This window comes from Pleuronectes platessa, chromosome 6 (assembly GCF_947347685.1).
Source record: "Pleuronectes platessa chromosome 6, fPlePla1.1, whole genome shotgun sequence".
Taxonomy (NCBI): domain Eukaryota; kingdom Metazoa; phylum Chordata; class Actinopteri; order Pleuronectiformes; family Pleuronectidae; genus Pleuronectes; species Pleuronectes platessa.
In genome coordinates, this window is record NC_070631.1 from 14,010,904 (window position 1) to 14,021,298 (window position 10,395).

Here is a 10,395-nt window from a genome sequence, read left to right on the forward strand (position 1 = left end):
CTCTTATTATCCATTTTAAGTTTCTGTCTCCGCAGCAGCCCGTCCCGCGACTCCCCCGCCAATGCCGTGAGGTCCCGCCCCACCCTGGTTTGTGTTGTGATTGACAGCACTGTCAGGGCTCTCTGAGCCTGTCAGCCCATGATTGATTGACAATGACAAACAATAGACCAATAATATGTGTCGATGCTGGAAACACACTGCTAGCCCTCTGTAGCCAATTGGCCGGCCCAATTGGAGGGAATTTAGAGAGGAAGAAGAGAAAAAAAAACGGAAAAAAACCCATAGCGGACCAGACCGGCCCACATTGGGTCAACGGCCCACCGGGACGATGCCCGGTATGCCAGATGGCCAGTCCACCCCTGGTTACACGACGAAATGAACAATAGAGAATGAAATGAAACAAAATACATTTTCTACCATCACACAATGTGTATGTGTATGTATGTATACATGCATATGTATATGTATATAAACATGTATGTAGGTATATATTGTATATATATATATATTTAATATATATAATATATATATATATATATATATATATATTAATATTAAGACAAGAAGGTGATAAGACAGGAGCCATTAAAAAATTAAAGATCAGATGCTGCAAGAATGACGCAATTAAAAGTCCACCAAAATGAAACAAATTTATTTACAGAAATAAATGATCGCAAAACTTCATCATCAGTAGGTGATTCTATCACCATAGCAACCAGATGCTAAGATTTGAAATAGAAGATGTTTTTGATTGACAGGGACACTCTCTCAATACCTCCTTTGATGCTTTGATGAACAGCATCATAGTTGCTATTTTGATAGGAGACCTCTGATTGGCTGTTGATTGCTTTAAATACTGTTAAAGTTTAAGACAGTTGCTATTGCACTCTGACCTTGACTGAGGTAAGTCATGTCTCACCCTCTCTCTGTATTTACCCAGCATGCTAACCGATACAATTCAGGCTCATTATTCAATTTGGAAATTAAACCACTGTATAATATGAAGCTTCTGCTGTTACATGTTGATAATGTGGTGTTTTCTGTTGCTTTTATGACAAATGTGAAAATATTGTTGCTGGCTTCTTTTGTGTTTTCTGCTGCTTATCTTAATGAGTGATATGTGTTAACGTGATGCTAAGTAGCTTTAAGTCGCCGAGGCCAGGCAGAGCGAGGCATTGTGGACAAAACACCTGTAGCAGCAGGAAATGTTCCCATTTCACAGCTTATTCTACCAAACGATGTGTTTTGTAACATTGGGAAGATTAACCTTGGTGTTTAACTTTAGTATTTAAGACAAGTTAAAAAAACAACAGCTTCCATCACTGCCAATCAAATTCAGATTCAAATTCAAATCGAAGGGGCTTGGTGCCATGGTGATTGATGAGGGAAGTTTTATTTCAAAAATTTACTGGTGATTTTTTGGTTAATGTGTAGTTTGAATGTGTTGAAGGACAAGTTGACGGAAGCTTAAGTTAATGCTAGGAGCACATTACATGAGGTGTGTAGCTCCTTTGAGGAAAAAAACAATCCCTCTCTATTGGGTCTAATGTTATTTCAGAGAAAACTTTTCTGGAAGGAGCATCAACTTGCATAACTTGCACACACGGCCCCATTTTTTTACTCTCACAAATTTCAAATATATCTGTGTGTCCGGCAAAGTCTTGGAATTCTCCCGATGTCTTTATTTCACAGATAGGACTTATAGTTTCTGAATTATAGTTGTTTGAGTGGTGCACTCAGAGTTTAGATTTCTCTCTTCCCAGTGAGGAGAGAGCAGTTGCATTCAGTTGAGTTTCCATGGCAACCAGATACACACGTAGCAGGAGGGGAGTCTCTCTCTCTCTCTCTCTCTCTCTCTCTCTCTCTCTCTCTCTCTCTCTCTCTCTCTCTCTCTCTCTCTCTCAATCTCTCGCATAAACCAGCCAGTCTGTCTCTCTCCCTCTCTCTCCTTCTCTCTGCGGGTGTCTCTCTATCTGTGTCAATTGTTTTATATTGAATGTTTGATTGATCAAATTCACCTAAATCTTACACACTATTTCATCTTGTCACCTGCAGACATAAAGCCTTTTGACTTCAAGTTTCAGACAAGAGCAGAAACTTCTTCGGAAAATAGTGCATCAACTCATCCAACAGCTTCTTCAAAAGATAGATCTACTCTCTGTGGTGAACCATGGAGAAACCAGATATTCTGAAGATCCTCAATGACGAACTCCTCACAGCCTACAGGAAGATCAATGCTCTTAAGGATGAGGTGTGGCAGCTGCAAGACCAGCTTCAAGACAGAGATGAGTTCATAAAGATGGCGGTGGAGAAGGAGAAGGAGAAGGAGAAAGAGAAGGAGAAGGAGAAGAGGAAGGAGATTGAGACCGAGACCGAGAAGGAGAATGAGATCCAGGCCCTGACGGAGAAGGTGGAGCAGCTGGAAAACCAGCTGAAAGAGAAAGATGTTGTCATAGCGAAGGAGGTGAAGAAACGGCGCGCTCGCCTCAGGGCCTATCTCGACTGCCTTGCTGAGCTAACTGACTGTCAGGCCAAGGTTAAGCTGATGGAAGCAAGGCTGCACCAGGAGCCACCTCAGCCTGATACAGGATGTAGCAGTGAGGTGGAGGTGGAGAAGGAGAAGGAGAAAGAGAAAGAGAAGGAGAAGTACAAGGACAAGGAGAAGGACAAGGAGAAGGAGAAACTTGTGACGATCTACAATGTCGAAATCCTCCGAGCCAACAGGAACATTTTGATTCTTAAGGAGGAGGTGTGGCGGCTGGAAAACCATCTTAAAGACAGAGATGATATCATAAAGATGGCGGTGGAGAAGGAGAAGGAGGAGGAGAAGGAGACGGAGAAGGAGAAGGAGAAGAAGAAGGAGATTAAGATTGAGACTGAGACCGAGAGGGAGATGGAGACGGAGAAGGAGAATGAGATCCAGGCCCTGACGGAGAAGGTGGAGCAGCTGGAAAACCAGGTGAAAGACAAAGATGTTGTCATAACGAAGGAGGTAGAGAAAGGGCATGCTCGCCTCAGGGCCTATGTTGACTGCTTGGCGGAGCTCACTGACTGTCAGGCCAAGGCTAAAATTCTGGAAGCAAGTCTGCACAAGTGAGCAGTGAGGTGGAGGTCAACATGGAGAAGGAGAACGAGAAGGTGCTTGCTTCAGGGCCGAAAGGAGACGAAACTGCAGCAGGAGAAAACTCCAACTATGGGACTGAGCTACAGAAAGGAGGAGGCCGAGATGAGCTGGAGGAGAGAGAAGAGGTGGAGAAGCCCCCGCCCTCACCCTTTTTCTACTCCTCAAAACAAACCCCTCCCCTGTCCCCCTTTGTACATATTTGAAATGATCTAATGATGTGTTGTAAATATGTTAAACTTTTTGAATAAAAATAACTAGTACAGTAACATCTACCTCTGTCTTTCTGAATATACACACAGGATTCATTGATCAATTAACACAGTGTTGGAGTGAAACAAATAAGAGTGATTCATTTAGTTTGCTACTATTCATACGAACACAGCAGAGCATAGACAAACAATGTTTCTTAACTTTTTTACATTTGGTCAAATCTATATATTAATTATGACAATACAATAATAATACTATCATCTCATCTGAGGGCCCACCCATCACACTGACCACGCCCATCTGACACGCACACACACAGGCATACACACACGCACGCACACACACACACACACAAGTCATTATCATTTATATATTTACTGTATATATACACATTTATTTCAATTTATTCATGGTTGAGGTCATATCAGATCAGAAGACATGTTCATGGCACTGAAGTCAATTTAAAATGACATGTAGCATGTTAGAGTTATAAATAACTTGTCCATGTGTAAAACAATAGTTTAATTTAAAAAAAAGAAAAATCACAATAATTATTTTGGGGGGCTGAAGCACATTTTAGGGGGGCTTCAGCTTTCAGGCTGCTGTCACCTTTTATCAAAAATGTCCAAAAAATAATGGAAAACAAAAAACAATATAGAACACACAGTACACTGTGGAGGGAACAAAGTCAGAAGAAATACTGCAATTTCTTACACATATATCCATTCATTTCTTACAATTCTAATTGAATTGTTTTTGTAGCTGCATCACTTCACTGAAATAATGGCCTATAATCATACTGAAGGCCTTTGAAGATTCATATTTCTCTCTCTATTCTCTTGTAGTTCTAATATAAACTACAAGAGAATTAAAGAACCAAGGATTCACATATACATAATTTTATATTCTTAACTGAAATTAAGTGATTTGGCCAAATGAAATACTGTCACCATGTGCACCTCTTGAACCATATCAACCAAACCATATCAAATTTTACTTGTATAGCCCATATTCACAAATCACAATTTGTCTCATAGGGTTAAATTAACCTTATTTCAAACAGCATTATATTTTAAAACATTAGATAAACAAAGTATTATTTTAATAAATTTCCTATCTATATTTTCAGCGATATAGGAACACATATTTTTACGAATATATGACAAAATATATAATAAATTATTCAAGTGTTTAAGATTTTTCTGAACAGGGTTTCACTCTAGTTTTTCATAATTGGCTGACTAATACAGTAAGGAACACTGCTGTTAAAATCATACATTTTAGTTTTTCTTTTCTACTATAAAGTATGCATCATATGCAGTAAAATAATAAAGTGTAAGTTAAAAAGGCTGAACTGGAAATATGGCAAATACATTTGATCAATTCGTTTAAACTTTCAGGCTAAAACTGAATGCAGATTTTTGCTCATAACTCATGGCTCTTGACATGGGTCATCAGGAGTTGATTCAACCCCCTAACCGCCCCAAATATATCACCATGTCCTTACTAAATTCCAAATGGTTTCTGAGTTGTGTTCCACAAACTAAATTATAGAAGACGAACAGAGGCACTGAAACACTGATGACTAGTGGGAGGATAGAAAGAGGTAAATCTAAATTTATAAATTTCTATTACAGACCCGAAGCTTAACTCCAGACCACCCACAAAAAGGCAGCACCACAAGGAAAATTATATATAGGACAGAAAATAGTCAGTTTTAAAGTATTTATGTTAACACGCATAGAAAACAAGGTAAAAAACTTCAGCTCACATTATTTACTGAGATTTCATTATGAATCATATAGCGGAGAGGGGAAACTCCGCACAGAGCTGTGCTGCAGGAGGCCCCAGGTCTTATAATCCTCCTCCATGAAGGGGAGGTTCTTTAAAACACTCTTTTCATACTCCTCTAAATACTTCTCCTTCAGCTCAGTGGAGGAACGACAGGAAGTACAGGAAATGTTACTGGAGCTGTTCTGCAATAATGTCAGGCTGTCCCAATCACTTCCACATCCACTGTGCTGACTCATGCCGTCCTCGTCTGACAGTTTGTGGTTGTTCTCAACATTTCTGTGTCCCCGTTGTTGACTGTTGTAATTTCCACTTGATGCTGTGTTCCTTGTTTTGGCATTAGTTTCAAAAGGCCTTCTGTTTGTAAAAATCTCCACTGGAGCCTGGTTTCTCTGGGTATGTTGACTGAGTGGCAGAGATTCTTCCATTAGCATGTCTTCTGAGACTGTCTGGACGATGTTGAGGCTCCACGTGTCTCCAGCTCCTCCCCTGTTTTTGTTAGGGGTTACTTTCTTGCTAATGTCGATAAGGATACTCTCAGAGTCCTTTTCACTACTTTCCATGTCCATCTCCTCCTCAGAAGCCTCCTGCTCCAGACACTCTGGTCCACAGACATCTTCTTCACATGGCGTCGTGGACCCCTTTGGAGGAGACTCAAATATCACCCCCTTGGGAGCAACCGGTCTGAGGTGCCCGCTGCGAAGGCGGGTAGACGCTGATGATCTGAGCTGGATCTCAGGCTGTCTCAGCATGTACTGTCGGACTGACTCGGGCACAAGGATTTCAGGGCGCTTTTTGCTGGGCAGTAAGGCAGAGAGATTTCCAGGTGCGCGAGTTCCCACGATGGGTACAAGGGAAGTAGGTTTAAGCGCAGAGACAAAATCCTCCAGCTCTTGATAAGAGGAGTGGTCGGAGTAGGGCACCACATGGATATCGGGGTGGAAGGAGACCAGGGGCCTGCTGGTGGGCAAGATGGCCAAAGTGGGATGTTGTATGTTCCACTGGTTCAAAGTGGCAAAACAGATTTCTGACTGATATACAGCTCGGATGCGACCGGCACCCCGGTCAGTGGTGAAAACGTCAGGCAGCTCCAGAGCTTTGAGGGTCTCCATCCTCTCAAAACTCACCTCAATCCAGGTTTTGAACTCCATTGCCAGGTCCAGCAGCAGGGACTCCTTTCCCAGTGCATACAAACCTGTAATGAATCCCAAAGTCAGCAAAAATAACAATGCAACATTGGATAACATGATAACTAACAACGTCTTTTTTAAATCTCATATCACATCAGGCTGTAATTATATATTTGCTCTTTTACAGTAATAATTTCTTGTTGTAAAATCATCCCAACGAAGAACTCCATACAAAATTACCTATGACAACGTTGTGGCTGGGGTGGCTGCGGATGATCTCTTTGATTTGTTGAGTGGCTTGCTTCCTGGAAGGGAGCGTGCGGTTGGGGTCACAGTTGGTGTTGTCCAGGTACAGGACGTCAATAGTGATGTTTGTCCTAAGACATGGCTCACGAAGCATTGAGGGAGTATACCTGAAGTCACCTGAAATAAATAGGGACACAATTCATTCCTGCAATGCTCAACTCAATATAGAACCAGTGCATATGTTTTCATTGTATGAAACTAATCTTCCAGTGGCTTCAGACACTGACCAGTGTACAGTATAGAACCAAAATAGCCTTCGAAGAGAAACATCACCGCCCCTGGACAGTGGTTGGCCTCTATCAGGGTGACTGTCAGCTTCTCCTTGCCAATGTCATCCAGCGGCAGCAGGTGTGGGTCCCCCAGCTCTAATGGATGGATCCACTGTTCCTTTACCTGAGCAGAATCAGAAATGATCAGCAGCAGGTTACTGCAAAGGACTGCACACACACACAACCATTGTTACCCTTATGACTAAAACAAGTAATTTCCCAAAATGATGCACCTGGTATTATGGTATATCCATATCTGCTTATTCTAACTCCTCAGTGAGGCAACACACACAGAATTTTGAAGGAAAACCTTGAGTAAATGATTGTAGATTTTTTATACACCCATAAAAGATGCGTTTATATAATGTGATCCTCGGTCATTAGATCTCAGTTCATCTCAACACCAATAAAAGATATAAGTACTCTCCACCACCATCAGAACAACAGATGATGTTTGTCATCCATTCAAAGATTATTCAAATCCATGATTCAATTTCAATTGCTGCTACTGTACATCTAACCTGCATCATTCCCTTTTGTTCATCCTGACATGCTTGAAGCATGCGATTTGAAGCAAGCCATTTGAAGCCGGTGTACCTTATTGGACATCTCGCATCAAACCAAAACACAAGTTTGTAGTGTTTGTCATATTAAAAAACGTGTTTTTTTACGCGAGCACTGTCGAACATGACATGTTTTGAAGAGGATTTGTTCAATGATGATCAGATTTTTGTTCTGGAAGTTTTCTAGAGCTGCTGAATTGAGAACTCACGAATGGCTAGAATTGCTGTCACTCTCTATGTTACATGTAGCTGTTCGCATCCTAATCACATTGTGTCCTTACGTCTTGCCACTGGTGAAATACACTAGAGAGTTGAGCTGGATTTGAAAGTCCCGAAGCATACACACTAAAATGCATTGTATGTTGGTCCTTTAGCTATAACCTGACCTTGGGTACTGCTTAGAGAGATAATGGAGTATCTGTGGAATTAGACAGGCACTACTCTCTTGTACATATATAATGTAATATACAATAATATATAGTGGCATATATACAGTCATATGTGAGGATGGTCAAAAATTCCTCAACAGTTTCCTGACCATAGAAACCAGAGTGGCTTTGTAGACCCAGACATATAGACACAAATATCACACAAGTTAAGTAGGTAACCAAGTTTATATGTAGCACATCTCTCGTAGATTCCAAAACCAGTCCATCCAATTAACAAACTACAAAGCTATATATTACAGATGTGTAGAAAACTTTAAACCACATCTGGATGCAAAAAACAGAGTGCATTATGTCCCTTCATCCCTCAGTACACTGTCCTGGAGGAGGCAGAGGAATGACAGGTGGAGCTCGTGTGACCCTCCTCACCTGCAGCTTCAGCCTGAGCAGTGTGGCGGTGGTGGGGGAGCAGTAGATGGGCCTGTTGCTCCACGTCGAGGTCAATCCCACCGTGTGGTCGCTGTGCATGTGGGTCAAGAAAAACAGCCGAGCACCCGGACACTTCCGAACCTGCCAGAAGTCGACGGCCAGCGGCGTGTGCGGGATGACTTTCCCATTGACGGCCATGGTCTGAGGTCACACTGGAAATTCAACACTAAGCGACGACTGAAGGCAAGTTTCGAGTTTTGTATATTTGTTTTAAGTTTCTCACTAACACAACGAGTTGAAAAGTTCAGATTGTTTCTGAGTCCACGACAAATAGTACAAAGCAGTGGAAGCTAACTCTAGCTAGCGTTGAGAGGCGAGCAAACATCTTCTCTGTATCCTGCAGCAGCACGCACACAGCTCCTCAGTCGTTACATGTCGAACACTTCCTCTTCTGGGTTCATTGTCGGGTTGGCCTGCTAACACACACTTGCCCGCCATTTGTGTTTACAATTTGTTCCGCGTTTTCTTCTTCTCCCTCGGTCTCAAAGTGGTTGTTGAATCACACTGCCACCTGTAGGTCATTGCGTGTACGACACAGGGCAATCATGCTGGCCGCATTACAAATCCCCCGCTGAGTCAGTGGCAATAACAGCTGGACTGTTTTAATATTTAAGTAATATCCTACAGTAAAGGTCAAGACATGTTTGTTTTATGAAGCACATTCAAAACAAACAGAGTGGTAGATCTATAAGTGTTGTACAGTCACTGAGAGATGATGTAGATTTAGATCGGTGATGAGGCCAGAAACCTGCGAGTAGTCTTGGATTCAGACATGAATTCCTCAAACAGTTTTAGCAACATCAAATCAGCTTTTGTTAAATCAGTATTATATCATTTTTCACATTCATAGATGCACAAACCGGGGCGGCTGTTGATGAGGGGTAGAGTGGTCGTCCTCCAACCTGAAGGTCGGCAGTTCGATCCCCAGTCTGACCCATCTACATGCCGAAGTGTCCTTGGGCAAGATGCTGAACCCTGAATGGCCCTCCATAGAATAACAAAGTGCTGCGAATAGATGCACTGTATGAATGTGTGTGTGAATGGGTGAATGTAAAACTGTACTGTAAAGCGCTTTGAGTGGTCATCAAGACTAGAAAAGCGCTATATAAATACAAAGCCATTTACCATTTATTCATGCTTTATTCAAGAAAAAAAACATTTGCTGAATGCTGACTAAATCCAACTTAAAAAGTATTAACGTCAAATGTGTGTGGAAATATACAATAATAAATTCTGATATCAGTGTTTTTTCATGAATGCAAACAAAATAAATCACAAGCAACTAGAAATGCAGCATATAGCACCAATCGATACTCAGACATTGAAGTGAGGAACTGCTGAGTGAAACTGTTTCAGGTGCATACAAAATCTGGATGTAAATTTAGATATAGGTAGAACTTTTAAATTGTTTCTGACACCATTGGAACAAGTCTTTTATTTGTAGGATTTATCGACACCAGTTATACATCTCTTATCATTTAGATCGTTTTAAAGTCCTTTTCTTAAAATACCAAAAGCCCAAATCAAGAAATGAGGACACACTTCATCTCACTGAAACGGAATTTCTCGCTGTTTTCCACTAGATGGAGCCAAGACAGAGGAAACTGCTATGTTATGACACTCTCATCTTAGAGGAAAGAAAAATGAGTCTGTGGAGGACTTTTAATTTTAAACATTTTATGATTGATTCTTTAATTTTTCATTTTTCTTTTTCAACAGAATCAGGAGAAAGTATAGATTTCATCTTCAGTTTGATTTAATAACGTCCTTGTAAAAATATAAATTTACTTATAAACATAAAGCACAACATTAATTTTTTTTTTTCTCGACAAGGTGACATTTACGAAGTCTTCATGGCTTCACTACCAAAATATAAACAAACTGAGGTACAATCAATGAAATGTGTTTATCTGATTGTGATATATTAGATGATGGATTGATTTAAGAAAGGGTGTGTGTGTTGGGATATTTAACAAAAATGGGGTCGTTGCTATGGTGACAGCGATCCCATTGTAACCCCCTCCCCCCCTCCCCTTTGCACACTGCTCCCTTTTCAGGATTATACCTGGGACTACTGCACATTCCTTTTATCACACAGTGAGCTTCCTCTCCACGTACCCACAACCA

The 10,395-nt window shown here is 41.1% G+C and overlaps 1 protein-coding gene across 1 annotated transcript; it reads right to left on the reverse strand.

Moving 5' to 3' along the window:
• Positions 1 to 3,707: 3,707 nt before the first annotated feature.
• dclre1b (DNA cross-link repair 1B) lies at positions 3,708 to 8,731 on the reverse strand. Its single transcript, XM_053425633.1, has 4 exons — positions 8,209 to 8,731; positions 6,789 to 6,954; positions 6,496 to 6,678; positions 3,708 to 6,320 (listed from the first exon to the last, which is right to left on the reverse strand). Exons 1-4 carry the CDS (start codon positions 8,404 to 8,406, stop codon positions 5,125 to 5,127), a joined length of 1,743 nt encoding a protein of 580 aa, XP_053281608.1. The 5' UTR covers positions 8,407 to 8,731; the 3' UTR covers positions 3,708 to 5,124.
• Between the last annotated feature and the right edge of the window lie 1,664 nt (positions 8,732 to 10,395).

Excerpts from the sequence above, each read along its gene's own strand:
- dclre1b (XM_053425633.1), bottom strand. The coding sequence starts at position 8,406 with ATGGCCGTCAATGGGAAAGTCATCCCGCACACGCCGCTGGCCGTCGAC. Across the intron at positions 6,955-8,208 it reads TGCTCAGGCTGAAGCTGCAG|GTAAAGGAACAGTGGATCCA; the intron begins GTGAGGAGGGTC and ends GATTCTGCTCAG. Across the intron at positions 6,321-6,495 it reads CAGCCACAACGTTGTCATAG|GTTTGTATGCACTGGGAAAG; the intron begins GTAATTTTGTAT and ends GATTCATTACAG.